The sequence below is a fragment of the Canis lupus genome, chromosome 1 (assembly GCF_011100685.1).
Source record: "Canis lupus familiaris isolate Mischka breed German Shepherd chromosome 1, alternate assembly UU_Cfam_GSD_1.0, whole genome shotgun sequence".
Lineage (NCBI taxonomy): Eukaryota > Metazoa > Chordata > Mammalia > Carnivora > Canidae > Canis > Canis lupus.
In genome coordinates this window covers 117,139,301-117,156,858 of record NC_049222.1, presented here as the reverse complement: position 1 = coordinate 117,156,858, position 17,558 = coordinate 117,139,301, and the positions used below count along the sequence as shown (strand labels likewise).

General features: G+C 36.9%; 1 protein-coding gene across 15 annotated transcripts in view; it reads left to right on the top strand.

Moving 5' to 3' along the window:
- Positions 1–10,744, top strand: part of ZNF461 (zinc finger protein 461) — a 52,455-nt gene extending 41,711 nt beyond the window's left edge. For all 15 annotated transcript variants that reach the window (XM_038529139.1, XM_038529132.1, XM_038529126.1 and 12 more), the window contains one exon: positions 8,724–10,744. In XM_038529139.1, the coding sequence (XP_038385067.1) occupies positions 8,724–10,114 (1,391 nt within the window). In that variant the 3' untranslated portion in view covers positions 10,115–10,744. The remainder of the gene's footprint in view (positions 1–8,723) is intronic.
- The last annotated feature ends 6,814 nt before the right edge of the window (positions 10,745–17,558 follow it).

Below are 17,558 nucleotides of genomic sequence, written 5' to 3'. Positions count from 1 at the left end.
TGTCTCCTGAGAAAAGGGAAACAAAAGTAAAAATAAAATAAACTCTTGGAACTACATTAAAGTAAAACACTTCTACACAGCAAAGGAAATAATCAACAAAACTAAAAGAAAATCTACCAAATGGGAGAATACATTTGCAAATGACATTCCTGATAAAGGCTAGTATCCAAAATATATAAAGAACTGATACAATTCAACACCCAAAATACAAATAATCCAATTAAAAATTGGACAGAAGACATGAACAGACATTTCTCCAAAGAAGACATATAGATGCCAACAGACACATGAAAAGATGTGCAGCGTCACAGATCATCAGGGAAATGCAAATTAAAACCACAATGAGGTATCTATTACATCTTTCCTGTCAGAATGGCTAAATCAAAGGCACAAAAACAATAAAAGTGTGAGCAAGGATGTGGAGACAAGGAACTCTCATGCATGTTTGGTTAGAAAGCACACTGGTGCAGCCACTGTGGAAAACAGTATGAAGTTTCCTCAGAAAGCTAGAAATAGAATTACCATGTAATCCAGTAATTCCACTACTGGGTAATTACAGAAAGAATGTGGAAGTACTAATTTGGATAGATATATGCAGCATTTTTATAGCAGCATTATTTACAATAGCATGGATATGGAAGCATGCAAGTGCCCATCAATAGATGAATGGATGAAGATGTAATATATATGTATACATATATTAATATATATATATAATGGAATATTATTCAGCCATAAAAAAAATGAAATCTTGCCATTTGTAACAACATGGATGAATCTAGAAGGTATAATGCTAAGTGAAAGTAGTCAGAGAAAAACAAATATATGATTTTACTTGTGTAAAGAATGAAACAAAAAAACAAAAAACACTCTTAAATATAGAGAACAAACTGATGGTTACCAGAGGTGGCTGGGGCAACGGGTGAAATAGGTGAAGGAGATTAAGAGTACCCTTAAATGTGATGAGCACTGAATAACGTATAGAATTGTTGAATCACTATATTGTATATGCAAAACTAATTTAACATTCTGTATTAATTATAGTGGATTTATTTTTTTTTTTTTTTTTTTTTTTTTTTTTTTGAAAGATTTTATTTATTTATTCATGATAGTCACACACAGAGAGAGAGAGGCAGAGACACAACAGGCAGAGGGAGAAGCAGGCTCCATGCACCGGGAGCCCGACGTGGGATTCGATCCCGGGTCTCCAGGATCGCGCCCTGGGCCAAAGGCAGGCGCCAAACCGCTGCGCCACCCAGGGATCCCTAGTGGATTTAAACAATAAAAAAACAGGCAAGAAAAGAAAACCCAGGGAACTCACCGTGTGGTAGTTCCTCAAGTCCACGGAGTCCAAATCAATTAACCTTCTTCCAGCTTTCAAAGTTACTGTTGTATGAAAGGTAATTTTGAGGGTTTTTGGTTTTATCTAGGATAGAAGCAGGGAAGAGGGATTCTACACAATCTTTGCTATTGAGATTTTAAATTTTCCTTTAAAAATGAACTTTAGGGGTCCTTGGGTGGCTCAGTTGGTTAAGTGTCGACTCTTGGTTTTGGCTCAGGTCATCATCTCCAGGTTGTGAGGTCAGGCCCCTCATCAGGCTCTGTGTTCAGCACAGAGTCTGCTTGAGATTCTCTTCCTCTCCATCTCCTTCTGCTCCTCCCTCCACTTGTGCACTCGCACACTCTTTCTAAAATAAATATTTTTTAAATAAAAATAAAATGAACTTTAGAATGTTCATTTTGTGTGATATTTGCTTTGATTTTTTTAAAGAAGGGGAAGATCATAAAGACTGTGTGTGTGGAGTACTTCATTTTTATGTCACCACCACCAGTCTTTTTCTTGTAGCGTTTTTTTTTCCCTTTTCTTAAATGATTGCCATTATGTGATCTTTCCAAAACAGTTTAGTGAAACAACCAGGTTTCATATTCATTTCATCTCTTGGTATATATAGGGAGGGGAACAAACACAGCTGATTTCTGGCAGGCATACAACTTGACCATTGGGATCATCTTGGATACTTGTAGCCAACTAACTAGTACCACTGATCTTGCTGGATCCTGACACAGTGTATTCCAAAGAGAATGGGATGTTTTATTTAATCTGAGGAGTCTATCTGGTGAATTATTTAGGAATTGGTATGTTACCAATGCAATGCAAGCTACCTATATGCTTTTCCCTGGTCCCTTCCCTGCTACATCTCTAAAGGTAACTATTATCTTGAATTTTATTATGATTATTCTGTTTTTAAAAATAGCTCATGACATTTGCATATGCCCTTAAATACTATTTGTTCTGTTTTGCTTATTTTTAAGTTTTACAAAGATGATACTGAGATGTGTTTTTTGTGATTTAGTTATTTCATACCACATGGTTTATAATAATTTCCCCATATTGTTTTATGCCTGAGTTCATTTTCACAGCTGTATAATGTTTCATTTTACAAATTTCTGGCTGTTACAATTTGGGCTCATAAGTTTTTGCTAGTATGCCCAATGGTGCAATGAACATTCTTACATGTCTCCTGAATCAAATAATACAAGATTCTCTCCAGGCTATATTTACTATTGGAATTGCTGGATCATAGAACATGTTCATCTTCCACTTTATGTTATACCAAATTGTTTTCCTGCGTGTTGGCACTAATTTACATTACCACTGCAATGTTTAATAATTTTGGTTCAACATCTTAACAATGAGTAAAATTCTTAGATATTTTAAGTTTTACCAATCTAATGAGTATAAAATGATACCTCATTATATTTTAATTTGAATGTCCTTAATTCCTAATGAGTTTGAGCATCTTTGCATGATTGTTAGTGTTTCCTCTTCTGTGAAATGCCTAAACATATATTTTGCCAATTTTTCTTTTAGGTTATCTTTTTTCTAGTTAGCCAGTTTGTGTCTTGTTTGAGAAATCCATTCTACCTTTAGGTATGCTCTTAATATATATGCACATTTTTTCCCATAAGCTTTACAACTTTTCCTTTAACTTGTAGGTCTTTAATCCACCTAGAGTTTATGTATTTATAATATATGGTAGGGAACCTGAGTGATTTTTTTTTTATAGCTGTAGCTAGTTCTAATATCATTTATTAAATTAGTCTTTCATCACTGATCTCTAATGCTTCCTATGTGGGTCTGCTTCTTGTCTTTCCTTGGCTCAGTGCCTGTCTGAATACCACATTTTCTTAATTTTTAAGTCTTTATGATGTCTTTATCATAGGCAGGATGAATTATCTGACTTTGATCTTCAGTAGTATTTTGGCTGTTCTTAAATGTTTGTTCTTCCAAATATATTTTTGAATATATTTTTTTTTTTTTTTTTTAATTTTTTTTTTATTTTTTTTTTTTTTTATTTTTTTTTATTTTATGATAGTCACAGAGAGAGAGAGAGAGAGGCAGAGACACAGGCAGAGGGAGAAGCAGGCTCCATGCACCGGGAGCCCGACGTGGGATTCGATCCCGGGTCTCCAGGATCGCGCCCTGGGCCAAAGGCAGGCGCCAAACCGCTGCGCCACCCAGGGATCCCTATTTTTGAATATATTTTTTAAGTTCCTTAAGCAATACTGTAGAGATTTTTGTTAGATTTGTATTGAATACAAGATAAAAGCTAAAAGTATATACATAAAAGAATACAATCAATAAAGTAAAAAGGCAACCTCTTGAATGGAGAAAACATTTATAAATCATATCTGACAAGGGGTTAATATCCAGGACATATAAAGAAATCTTACAGGGGACACCTGGGTGGCTTAGTGGTTGAGCGTCTGCCTTCAGCTCTGGGCATGGCCCTGGGGTCCTGGGATCGAGTCCCACATAGGGGTCCCTGCATGGAGCCTGCTTCTCCCTCTACCTCTCTCTGTGTGTCTCTCATGAATAAATAAATGGAATTTTTAAAAAGAAAGAAAGAAAGAAATCTTAAAACTCAACATCAAAGAAACCAAGCAACTCAATTTAAAAAGGGAAAAGGATTTTAATAGACGTTTCTCCAAAGAAGATATACAAGTGTCCAGTAAGCACATAAGAAGATGCTTAACATTACTAGCCGTTAGGAAAATGCAAATCAAAACCACAATGAAATATCACTTCACATCCATTAGGATGGTTACTATAGAAAACCAAGGAGCGCCTGGGTGACTCAGTCAGTTAGGCATCTGCCTTCACCTCAGGTCATGATCCCAGGGTCCTGGGATTGAGCCCCACACTGGGCTCAGCGGGAAGCCTGCTTCTCCCTCTCACTCTGTTGCTCCCCCTCCCTCTGCTGCTCCCCTTATGTGTGCATGCTCTGTCTCTCTCAAACAAACAAATAAATAAATAAATAAATTTTTTTTTTTAATGACAAATATTGGTGAAGATGTGGAGAAATTGGAACCTTTGTGTTGGTAGGCGTTTAAATGCCACCATTGTGGGAAACAATATAATGATTCCTCAAAAAGTTAAAAAGAGAATTATCATATGATTTAGCAATTCTACTTCTGGATATATACCCAAAAGAATTGAAAACAGCAACTTCAAAAGATATTTGCACCCCATGTTCTTAGCAGCATCATGCACAAGAGCCAAAGTTTGGAAGCATCCTAGGTCTCCCATCATCAGGTGAGTGGATAAGGAAAATGTGGTGTGTGTCAAATAGAAGTAGAATGGTGGATGTCAGGAACTAGGGGAGGAAGAAATGGGGGGGGCAGTTATTAATGAGTGCAGAATTTCAGTTGAAAAAGTTACGCAGATTGTGCAACAATGTGAACATTCCTAACACTACTGAATTATACACTTAAAATGGTTAAAATGGTAAATTTTATGTTATGTATATTTTGCCACAATTTAAAATAAAGTCAGAGTTATCAATTTAGGACTTAGGAGTTTATGACTGGAATTTAAGTCAGACCTGTTATAGGAAAGAGTAGATATTGACAGCTACCCAGAGCCTGGGTTCCGCAACATTCCAATATATAGAGGTCAGGTAGTAGAAGAGGATACATTAAGGGGAACTGAGTACAAGTAAAAAGGTAGGGGGACGCGTGGGTGGCTCAGTGGTTGAGCATCTGCCTTTAGCTCAGGGCGTGATCCTGGAGTCCTAGGATCGAGGTGCTCATCGGGCTTCCTGTGGGGAGTCTGCTTCCCCCTCTGACTATGTCTCTGTATCTCTCTCTCTGTCTCTCATGAGTGAATGAATAAAATATTTAAAAAGAAAAAAGTAGGGCAGTCCCGGTGACTCAGCGGTTTAGCGCCGCCTTCAGCCCAGGGCGTGATCCTGGAGACCCGGGATTGAATCCCACGTCGGGCTCCCTGCATGGAGCTTGCTTCTCTCTTTGCCTATGTCTCTGCCTCTCTTTCTCTCTGTGTTTCTCATGAATAAATAAATAAAACATTTAAAAAATAAGTAAAAAGAAAAAAAGAAAAAAGTAGAAAGGTAGGATAATCAGGAGAATATGGTATATAGGAAGCAAAGGGACTGGTCATTTGTGTCAAATGCTGCTAATGAGTCAAGTAGAGTGATGATGAGCACTAGAGCACTGATTCTGGCAAAGTGATTTTGTTATTGACTTTAGCTAGAAATGTTTTAACAGGTATGGGAGTTGAAATATTTTGGAATGAATTACAGAGAAAGGCAGAGGATGGTCTTTTCAATCAATAGTGGTACATAACTACATCAGAAGCTAGATATCTTGAGTCCTATCTCACATCATAAAATCTAATCTGGGTAGATTATAGGTCTAAATATGAAAAGCAAAATAGTAAAAGCTTCAAGAAAACAATATGAGTATATTCTCATGACCTTGGGATTACACTGCCTTAAAATTAAAAACTTCTATTCATCAAAACATAGTATTGTGAGAGAGTAAAAGCGCCAGCCCCAGAGTGTGAGAAGATATTTGCAATATGTTGGTTATATTCAGAATATATATTAAGAATTCCTACAAAGAACAGGGATCCCTGGGTGGCGCAGCGGTTTGGCGCCTGCCTTTGGCCCAGGGCGTGATCCTGGAGACCCGGGATCGAATCCCACGTCAGGCTCCCGGTGCATGGAGCCTGCTTCTCCCTCTGCCTATGTCTCTGCCTCTCTCTCTCTCTCCCTGTGTGACTATCATAAATAAAAAAAAAAAAAAAAAAAGAATTCCTACAAAGAACAATATAGCCCAGAAACTATCCAAATGACACTTGAATGAAATGAATTCATCACTTGATGAAATGGATAAACAATAAATGTTACATCTGTACAATTGAATATTACTCAGCCATTGAAAAAGGAATGAAGTACTAATACATTTTACAACATGGTTGATCCTTGAAAACATTATAGTGAATGAAAAAAGACACAAAAGGTTACATATTGTATGATTCCATTTGTATGAAATTTCCAGAAAAAACAAATTCATAGAGACACAAAGCAGACTAGTGGTTGCCAAGGGGCTGGGAGTAAGAAGGGAAGAGGAAATGACTGGATGTGGGGTTTCTTTTTGGCATGATGAGAATGTTCTGGAATTAGTGATCTGATGGTAGCACAACATTGAGGATGTATTCAAAGTTACTGAATTATACACTTCAAAATGGTTAAACTGGCAGATTTTATATGAATTTATCCACACACACAAAATTTTGTCCACAATTGGACAAAATATCTGAGTTGGCAGTTTATTAAAGAAGATACCCAATTGGCCAATAAACATATGAAAAATGATCAGCCTCACTTGTCATCAGGGAAATTGCAAATTAAACCACAGTAGAATATCATAACATATCTGCCAGTTTGCCTGAATGTAAAATAGACATTAACAGGGGATCCCTGGGTGGCGCAGCGTTTTGGCGCCTGCCTTTGGCCCAGGGCATGATCCTGGAGACCCGGGAACGAATCCCACGTCGGGCTCCCGGTGCATGGAGCCTGCTTCTCCCTCTGCCTGTGTCTCTGCCTCTCTCTCTCTCTCTCCCCCCCTCTCTCTCTGTGACTATCATAAATAAATTAATTAATTAAAAAAAAAGATAGACATTAACAAGTGTTGGTAAGGATGTGAGGAACTGGAACTCTTTTACAGTGTGATAAGAAAATGAAACTATTGGATACTGTCAACTCTGAACAAATGTATATCCCATAATACAACAGTTTCATTCCTAAATGTATATATTTAGCAGAAAGTCCTATTTCCACCTAAAGAAATCATAGCAGTACTAATCATAATAGCCAACAATGGAAAACAACCCAAAGGCTGATCATTAGGAAAATGGGGGGAAAATGTGTTAGAGTAGAATGCTTTATACAGCTATCAGTCTTAAGCTTTTTCTTCTGAAACAGCCTCTGAAAAGCTCCAAGAAAGACTTTGGGATATCCTAATTGTTGAAAGGAGGTTAGTGTTGTTGTAGCACATGAATAAAATGGAATGGACTCAAAATGAGGTCATATAAGTAAAAAGAGGGCCGTGTGTTCTCATGATAAAGAATTGGATTTTTACATTTCAGTTCAATGGAAGCTACTTTAGTTTGGTTATAGGTTTGGTTGCATGTGACAGAGAATAATGACTTAAATGATATAGCAGATTAATTTTCTCTTGTATTAAAGTCCAAGCTGGGGATCCCTGGGTGGTGCAGAGGTTTAGCACCTGCCTTTGGCCCAGGGTGCGATCCTGGAGACCCAGCATGGAGCCTGCTTCTCCCTCTGCCTATGTCTCTGCCTCTCTCTCTCTCTATGATGACTATCATAAATAAATAAAAATTAAAAAAAAATAAAGTCCAAGCTGGTTTGGAAGCTCTTCTCTGCAAAACCATAATGTGACACGATACCACATCCACATTGCAGTCTGAGGAAATGGAAAAATAAAGGATATAGGGCATGGATCACCTGGCTTTTAACATTTCAGAAACTACTATATAATACACATATTTTTAGGCAGAATCCAGTTATATTGCATATTCTTCTGCAAAAGAAATGCAGTGTTTATATTGGGTAGCCTTTTTCTCAATTAAAAACCATAGGTTCAATCAATATACGATATACATTTGGGAGCAATTAGCAGTCTCCATATCAAAATCTTTTGGCTTGGTGTAAAGTGTTAAACATATACTCTTGTACATTCTGATTCAGTTGATCTCATTTTTTTTTAAGATTTTGTTTATTCATAGAAACACACACACAGAGAGAGAGAGAGGCAGAGACACAGGCAGAGGGAGAAGCAGGCTCCATACAGGAAGCCCAACGTGGGACTCAATCCTGGGTCTCCAGGATCACACCCCAGGCTGCAGGCGGCGCTAAACCGCTGCACCACTGGGGCTGCCCAGTTGATCTCATTTTAAAACTGACTCTGGTAGATACTGTTTCATTTTATCTAGAATGTTTCCTAAACACCCATAATTGCAACAAACTCTGAGATAGATCAAAATGTCAGAACCATTGGTGCACCTGGCTGGCTCAGTCAGTGGTGTGTGTGACTCTTGGTCTTGGGGTTGTGGGTTTGAGTCCCATGTTGGGTGTAGAGATCGCTTAAAAATAAAATATTTTTTTAAAAGTTTCAGAACTACTGACTTGTTAACTCCTTCACTTTGTCCTATGAACTCTCATTTATCTGTGTTCATACCCTTTTTTTCATTTAGTTGCATGATGGTATTTAAGAGCTCTCCAAGCTTTTCATTTCTTATGTGACTTATTTTTCAGTTACCTCTCTTTTCTACCATAGATATTTTATTTCTTTTGTAACACAAAGCTAGCAATTTAAATGTGTTTCTTATCTTTCAGACTTGGTGTCCAGGTATGAGGCCAAGAAGTTATCTCCAAAAAGAGACATTTATGAGACAGAGCCATCCCGATGGACTATCATGGAACAATTTAAAAGTCATAATCCTGAGAAGTCCATTTTCAGAGATATCTGGGAATGCAGTAGTCAGTTTGAGACACAACAGGAACAGGAAGACTATTTCAGGCAATTTGTTATCAACCACAAACACTTGCCTATATTTAACCAACATACTTTACTCACTCAGGAATTTTATAATAGAGAAAAAATCTTTGAATGTAAAGAATGTAGGAAAAACTTCAGTTACCATTTATTTTTTAGTCATCACAAAAGAACTCATTCTAAAGAAAAACGTTCTGAATGTAAGGAATGTGCAGAAACTGTTAATACATCATATCTTACTAAACAGAGAATTCAAGATAGTAGCAAGTGCAGTGAATATAAGGAATGTTGGAGGGCATTTATTCATTGTTCACAACTTAAACAACACCTGAGAATCCACAATGGTGAAAAACGCTATGAATGTAAAGAATGTGGAAAGGCCTTTAATTACGGCTCAGAACTTAATCTGCATCAGAGAATTCACACTGGTGAAAAACCCTATGAATGTAAGGAATGTGGGAAGGCCTTTAGGCAGCGATCACAGCTTACTCAACATCAGAGACTTCATACTGGTGAAAAACCTTATGAATGTAAGCAGTGTGGGAAGGCTTTTATTCGTGGCTTTCAGCTTACTGAACATCAACGACTTCATACAGGTGAGAAACCCTATGAATGTAAAGAATGTGGAAAGACTTTCAGGCATCGCTCACACCTTACTATACATCAGAGAATTCATACTGGTGAGAAACCCTATGAATGTAGAGAATGTGGAAAGACTTTTAGCTATCACTCAAGCTTCTCTCACCATCAGAAAATTCATTCTGGCAAAAAACCTTATGAATGTAGTGAATGTGGAAAGGCCTTTTGTGATGGCTTACAACTTACTCTACATCGGAGGATTCATACTGGTGAGAAACCCTATGAGTGCAAGGAATGTGGGAAGACTTTTAGACAGTGCTCACACCTCAAAAGACATCAGAGAATTCATACTGGTGAGAAACCTCATGAATGTCTGATATGTGGTAAGGCCTTTAGACTTCATTCACACCTTATTCAACATCAGAGAATACATACTGGTGAGAAGCCCTATGAATGTAAAGAATGTGGGAAGGCCTTTAGCTATCATTCAAGCTTCTCACACCATCAGAGAATTCATTCTGGGAAGAAACCTTATGAGTGTGGAAAGGCCTTTAATCATGGCTTGCAGTTTAATCTACATAAGGCACTTCATACCGTTAAGGTGCCAGTAAGGCTTCCTTTCCTCTCTGCTCACCCAAGTCTAACATCATGATATTATTTTTAGAAATACAGGTTTTCTTTTTTTTTTCTTCAAGGTAAAAGTTGGTAAAATACTGAATTTCATTAGTATTGATTTATTTCAGTAATTCTTGAAAAAAAAACCTTCAAGCAGGAAAATGGAAAAGTAATTAACAGGTAAAAAACTGAAATTGCTCTGGTTTCAGTGCAGTTTCTGAGTTATAATAACCAGTATTGAAAATAAATTTTATGAAAGTGTTTTTAATGAAACCAGTAAAACATGGCAGAAATAAAATGAAAACAATTTCTTCCCCTCACACAAATCCTTGAGATCGCCAATATGTGTGTGTTGCTCCTTCCTGTTCAAACATACCTGCAAATATGAAGTGTTTATTGTATATGTGTGGAAGGTCATACCACCTGTAGTGGCATAGCAATTTGTTTTTGCATTTGAATAATTGTGGACATTTTCCCAGGTGACTACATATGGATCTAATTCATTATTTTTAAAGCTTCAGAATATTTCTAGCTCATTGTTTTTAAAGCTTTAGGATTTTCTAATATGGGATATATGTCTGTATTTTAAGCCATTTCCTACTGTAGATATTCAGTCATTTCTGTTTTTCATCACAAATGATCATATAATAAACATTCTACCTTGTCATTCTTTTATTTCCATTGATTAGATTACCAGCCATGTTTTGATGTTACGTTGACTTTTTAATTTAAAAAAATGTTTTAGGTAATAAAAGTACATGCTACAAAGTTCAAAAGTTATCAAACAGTAAAAAGTAAAGCTTCCTTAATATCTGGTTCTATAGCTACCTGCTTTACCTACATGAGGTCAACAATAGCTGTCAATTCTTTTGTATTCTTCCAGGGATTAATTTTTTTTAATTATTTGGATAAAAGTGGAGTAATCATAGTTTCATGATCTTTTACTCATGAAATTCTCGTTATTCAAAATTTAGCCCTCTTTAATTTATTTTCTGTATTTCCCAGGGATTTACAGACATTGTACCATCATTTTATTTTCTTTCTGTTCCAACTCTTTTCATTGCCTGCTCTGCAATATTGGAACACTCTTCTTTTGTGTATAATATTGTTTGAACCCTCTCTCTGTTTTTTTCAACTTGGTCTTTTCAAAAACACCAAGTCTTAGTTTTATTGATCTTTTCTACTATCTTTTTAAAAGTCTCTTTTGGGACGCCTGGGTGGCTCAGCGGTTGGGTGGCAGCCTTCAGCTCAGGTCGTGATCCCGGGATCCGGGATGGAGTCCCGCATTGGGCTCCTGTGAAGAGCCTGCTTCTCCTTCTGCCTGTGTCTCTGCTTCTCTCTCTGTCTCTCATGAATAAATAAAATTTTAAAATAAAATTTTAAAAAGTCTCTTTCAGTTATATCTGATCATAAGTGTTTATCATTTCCTTCTTTATTGCAAACTTACAACTTAGTTATTTTTTTCTAGTTCCTTGAGGTATGAAATTACATACTTAAGTTTTTTTTTTCTTAATGTAGGCTTTTAACCCTGTAAGCTCCCCTCTTAGAATTGTATTTGTTTTATCCCATACATTTGTTTCCATTTTCATTTGTCTTAAGATACTTTTTGATTTCTGTTTTGATCATTGTTTTTTCAGGAGTGTATACTCTTGAAAATATGTGATTTTCACATATTTGTGAATTTTCCAGTTTTCCTCCTGTTAGTAGTTTCAGGTGTTTTTTTTTTTTTTTTTTTTTTTTTTTTTTTTTTTTTTTTTTTTAGATTTTGTTTATTTATTCATGAGAGGCACAGAGAGATCAGCAGAGACCTATGTAGAGGGAGAAGCAGGCTCCTTGTGAGGAGCCTGATGCAGGACTCGATCCCAGGACCCTGTGATCATGACCTGAGCCAAAGGCAGATGCTCAACCACTGAGCCACCCAGGTGCCTCTGTTAGTAGTTTCAAACCATTGTAGTCAAAAAAGTTACTTGATATGATTTCAGTCTTAAATGTGGTAAAACTTGTCTTAATGGTTGTATCCTGGAGAATGTTGTGTGTGTTCTTAAGAAGAATGTGTATTCTGCTGCTGTTGAATGGAATGTTCTGTGTATGTCCATTAGTTCCATTTGGTCTAAAGTGTTATTCAAGTGTTATTCACTTTTTCCTTATTGATTTTCTGTCTGAAAGAGCTTATTGTTGAAAGTGGGGTATTAAACTTCTCTACTATCTTTGTAATGCTGTCTACTTCTCCCTTCATATCTGTCAGTTTTGCTTTATATGTTTAAATGCTCTGATGTTGGATGCACATATATCTATAATTGTTATATTCTTTTTATGAATTGACCACTTAATGTGACCCTTGTGACAGATTTTGACTAAAAGTCAATTTTTAGATAGAAGTATAACCACTCCTGCTCTGTTTTGATTATCATTTGCACAGAATATCTTTTTCTATCCTTTCCCTTTCAGCCTATGTGTATCCTAGAGCTAAAGTGATTCTCTTGTAGGCAACATTATTTGGGATCTTCTTTTCTTCTTTTTGGTCTGATCAGCTACTCCATGGCCTTGATTGGAGAATTTAATTCTTTATAGTTAAGTTAATTAATGATTGATAAGATCTTTTATTGCCATTTCATTCATTGTTTTCTTACTGTATTGTAGGTCTTTTGTTCTTTTCTTCCTCTCCTGCTATCGTCCTTTGTAATTTGATGCTTTTTAATTTTTTTTCAAATTTTTAATTTTTTAAATAGGCTCTACCCACAGAATGGGGATTGAACTCATAACCCCAGGATTAAGAGTTGCATGCCCCACCAAAAGTGCCAGACAGGTGCCCCTGGTGATTTTTTTTAAATAGAGATATACTTTGATTCCTTTCTCTATCTCATATCTACTATATATTTTTTTTCTTTGTGGTTACTGTGAGGCTTATGTAAAACATAAGTTTAAGCTATAACAACTTCAGTTGCATAAAAATGCCCTCCTTTTACCTCTGCTCTCCCCTCCCCTCAAGTTTTATGATATTGATGATACATTTTACATCTTTTTATATCACATATTAAATTGTCATAGCTAGTTATTTTAAAATATTTTTTGTTTTTTAACTTTTACACTCAAATGTGATTTATGCGCCCTCTTAGCAATATCTGAGTATTCTGAATTTGACTGTTTACCTTTTCCATTCAGTTTATACTTTCCTAAGATTTTGTGTCATTACTTAGTGTCCTGTTATTTCAACTTGAATTCCCTTTAGCATTTCCTTTAAGGCAGTTCTAGACTGGTGATGAACTCCCACAGTTTTTGTGTGTTGGAGAATCTCTTAATCTCACCTCTGTAGCTTTTTTTTTTTTTAAAGACTTTTATTTATTTACTCATGAGAGACACAGAGAGAAGACAGAGACATAGGCAGAGGGAGAAGCAGGCTCCTCACAGGGAGCCTTATGTAGGACTTGATCCTGGAACTCCAGGACCATGCCCTGAGTCGAAGGTAGATGCTCAACTGCTGAGCCACCCAGGTGCCCCTCACCTCTGTAGCCTGCCATATACATCTTAAGTTATCAAAATCTACCTGTGGATTAATGTAGTTCCAGTTTAGAATATAGAGATATAGAAATGTTACCCATTACTTCTATTTCATCTTCTCCATTTTGTGTTATTTTATATATTATATATATATATGGGTTCATGAACCCAAACTTTATATTTGTGTCAATTAAGATGCTGAGTAAAGGGCAGCCCCGGTGGCCCAGCGGTTTAGCTCCTGCCTTGGCCCAGGGCGTGATCCTGGGGACCCGGGATCGAGTCCCACATCGGGCTCTTCATGACGAGTCTGCTTCTCTCTCTCTGCCTGTGTCTCTGCCTCTCTCTCTCTATGTCTCTCATGAATAAATAAGTAAAATCTTAAAAAAAGATGCTGAGTAAAGAAGATGCAAAGTATATAGTATAGAGCTTATTATATTAACCTTATTTACCATTTTTATTACTCTTTGTTTATAGTGGATTCAAGTTAATATCTAGAGTCATTTCTTTATTCTAATACAAGTTTGCTCCCACTTACCTTCGTGCTGTTATTATTTAATATAGTACATTTCAGTATGTTCTCTGCCTACCAATACAGTTATATTGTATACAATTGTATAAATATTGTATAGTATAAGCCCTGGCAGTTTTTCTTTAATAATGCAAGTGCCTGGGGATCCCTGGGTGGCTCAGAGGTTTGGTGCCTGTATTTGGCCCAGGGCGCGATCCTGGAGTCCCAGGATCGAGTCCCGCGTCGGGCTCCCTGCATGGAGCCTGCTTCTCCCTCCTCCTGTGTCTCTGCCTCTCTTTCTCTATGTCTATCATAAATAAATAAATATTTTAAAAATAATAATAATAAAGTCATTAAAAAAATAAATAATGCAAGTGCCTGACTTAAACCAAGGCATCCATTTCAAAGAGGCATCCACTGCAAGATGGCTATTTTGAACACATTGCCAGCCACTTCCCCTCTCCCAAGGCTTTTTTGTTTTAGATATCTTTCTTGGTTGATTTCAATAACTAACCATTTGGGCTACTTGTTTTGTTTTGTTTTTTCTTCCTGAGCTTTAAATTCCTGCTCTTATGTTCTAATTTCATCAATAAAAAGTATGCCCACAAAACCCTAGGCCCCCCACCCACAACCCCAATAAAAGTAGAACCCTTCACCCTCTGTCTCTCCTTGCAACCTTACTGTGTGGCTCCAGGGGTGTCATGTAACTTTTAGGTCTTGCAAGTAATATTTTCTTTTAAAGTTTCCTGATGTTTATTATTAAGGGTATAATCATAATAAGAATCACAAGGGCCAGTCTACAACATTGGTTATCAATAGGTTGGGACTGACACAAAATACTGTTTTCTATATATAATTGCTTTTTGGATCAGTTAAGAGAAGAAATATGCTCTTGTGCTGTCTTTTTCTAGTTACATCATTACCTTTACCAGTGCTTTTTTTGGTACAATCTCAGGTACTTGCTTTCATTCTGAAGAACTTTCTTTAGTGTCTGCTATAAACATATTCCTTCAGTTTTGGTTTGATTGCAATGTATTTCACCATTTAAAATTTTTATTAATTGATTCATTCATTCAGTTATTAAAGACTTTATTTATTTTAGAGAGAAAAAGAGAGTGAGCATAGTGAAGGGCAGAGGGAGAGGGAAAGAATCTCAGACTCCATGCTGAGTGCAGAGCCTGATGTAGGGCTTGATCCCATGACCTCAAGATCATGACCTAAGCTGAAACCAAGAGTCAGATGCTTAGCTGACTGAGCAACCCTGGCACCCCTCACCATCTTTTTTTTTTTTTTTTTTTTTTTAAGATTTTATTTCTTTTTTCATGAGAGACAGAGACATAGGTAGAGGGAGAAGCAGGCTCAATCTGAGATAGAGATTTGGGTAAAGACACATGACCCAGGGCTACTTTAAGGAAGGCCTCAATCTCACTCCTGTAAAAGCTCATTATCAAAACTTCTGATTTAGGTCAGTTAAATCTATAATAGAGGTTTGGTAGGACTCAGAAAATACAGTGCAAAGTGGCAAAGCTCAAAGCACAAACTCTCCAGACAGCAGCACAGATCAAACAACATGCTTTCCAGTTGGCAACAACTGAAAATGCATAGTTGCCAAAAGGCGACAGAGCTTGATAGCAAACCAAAGCATGAGAAGAAAGACCCCTGATAATAGTAGCTATTGCTTAGACATTCTGCCCACTGCTCTAATTTTTGCAGCCACCCTACAGATGTGGGATAGACTGTCAACTCAGAATTCGGTTTGGGTGTCAAAATTGATAGTAGCACATTTGCACCAACAGGATATAGAAAGGCTTATTACATAGTGAGATTTCTCTGGGGAGAATAAGGCAGGATTCCAAGTAGGTCTCAGAATGGATTGAGCACTAAGGGAGGGGAGAGTGGCTTGGGTTTTTATTGTGCTTAGGGATGGGGCTCTGTAAGGGTTCCCATGAAGAGGTTGGGGTTTGCATAGTTTGAACTTTCCTACCTTCACTAAAGCAAGCCATACACAGCAGTCAAATGTCAAAAATGGAATCATACCCCTTATTACACTGTATTATCTATTACTTTGTAACAAGCTACCACAAATTTAGCAGCTTAGAGCAACACATAGTCTTTATCTCACAGTTTCTGAGGTTCATGAGATTAAGCACAACCTTGCTGGGGCCTCTACTTCAAGGTCTAACATAAGGCTATAATCAAGTGGTGCCTGGCTGGCTCAGTTGGAAGAGCATATGACACTTGATCTCAGAGTTGTGAGTGGAGCCCTGTGATGGATGTAGAGATTACTTAAATAAAACTTAAAAAAAAAAAGGTTACAGTTAAGATATGGGCCAAATTTTACCTGAAGGAACAACTGGGAAAGGATCACTTCCAAGCTCACATAGTTACTTGCAGGATCTAGTTCCTTATAGGCTATTAGACTAAGGACATCAGTTTCATGCTGGTTGTTGGCCCGGGTCCAATTTCAGTTCATTGCTGAATGGGCTTCTCCAGTATGGCATCTGACTTCATCAAAGCAAGCAAGACAGTCAATAAAGAGTCTTCCAACAAAAAGAAGTTCTCTTTTGTAATCATGGAAGTAGCTTCCTATGACCTTTGCCATATTCTATTGGTTAGAAATAATTTGCTAAGTTAGGCCACTCTCAAGAGAAGGGGATTATACAAAGACTGCCTATCAGAATTCAGAGATCATTGAGGAAGATCTTAGTCTTTCTGTCACAGGGACCTATGACCATTTACTTGAGCAACTGTACATTAGAAAAAGGAAATTACCCAGACATCTTGAAGTCTCCCACACAAGGGCCTGAGTTAACAATGATATCCAGAGACCTAAAAGCATTCTCATGGTCCACATATTAAAAGTCATATGCGGGGGTCAGGTAATAAGTGGATTCCTGACCAATGTCTATCTTACAATGGATCTACTGGGTTCACAGACCAACTGGTGGTAATTTTGTATATCCCTTAATTTACAATAAGTATTGACATACTTTGGAGTTGGAGTTACTCTGATGTGCAATTGTTGGCCTGTAAGTGTTGAGCTATCGTAGAAAAGACCAAATGGAAATCTCTGAGATTACCTCCATCCCCTCAAAGGACAATGGTGAATTAAAAACTATGTCACAAAAAAAAAAAAAAAAAAAAACCAACTATGTCACATTGCAGAGAGATAGTAGAGATTAGCCCCACCCTAAAGATCAAAGTATGTAAAGTTGGTAGTCACTATATCTCATGATCATATGTTTATTTTATACACTAGTCTGTGAATGTAACAGGAAGATGACTGTAGGCTATTGCAAGCCCTACCAATTAGTAGCCTCTGGAATTGGTATTTTTGTTATAGCAAGTATATAGTATACAGTACGTTATTTGAATGACTATTCTTTTCTATCTCAATTACAAAAGAAAACCAAAGACCATTTGCAAGTGGCAGACAAAATGTGTATTTATGATTTTGTAACCTCTGTCAAAATAT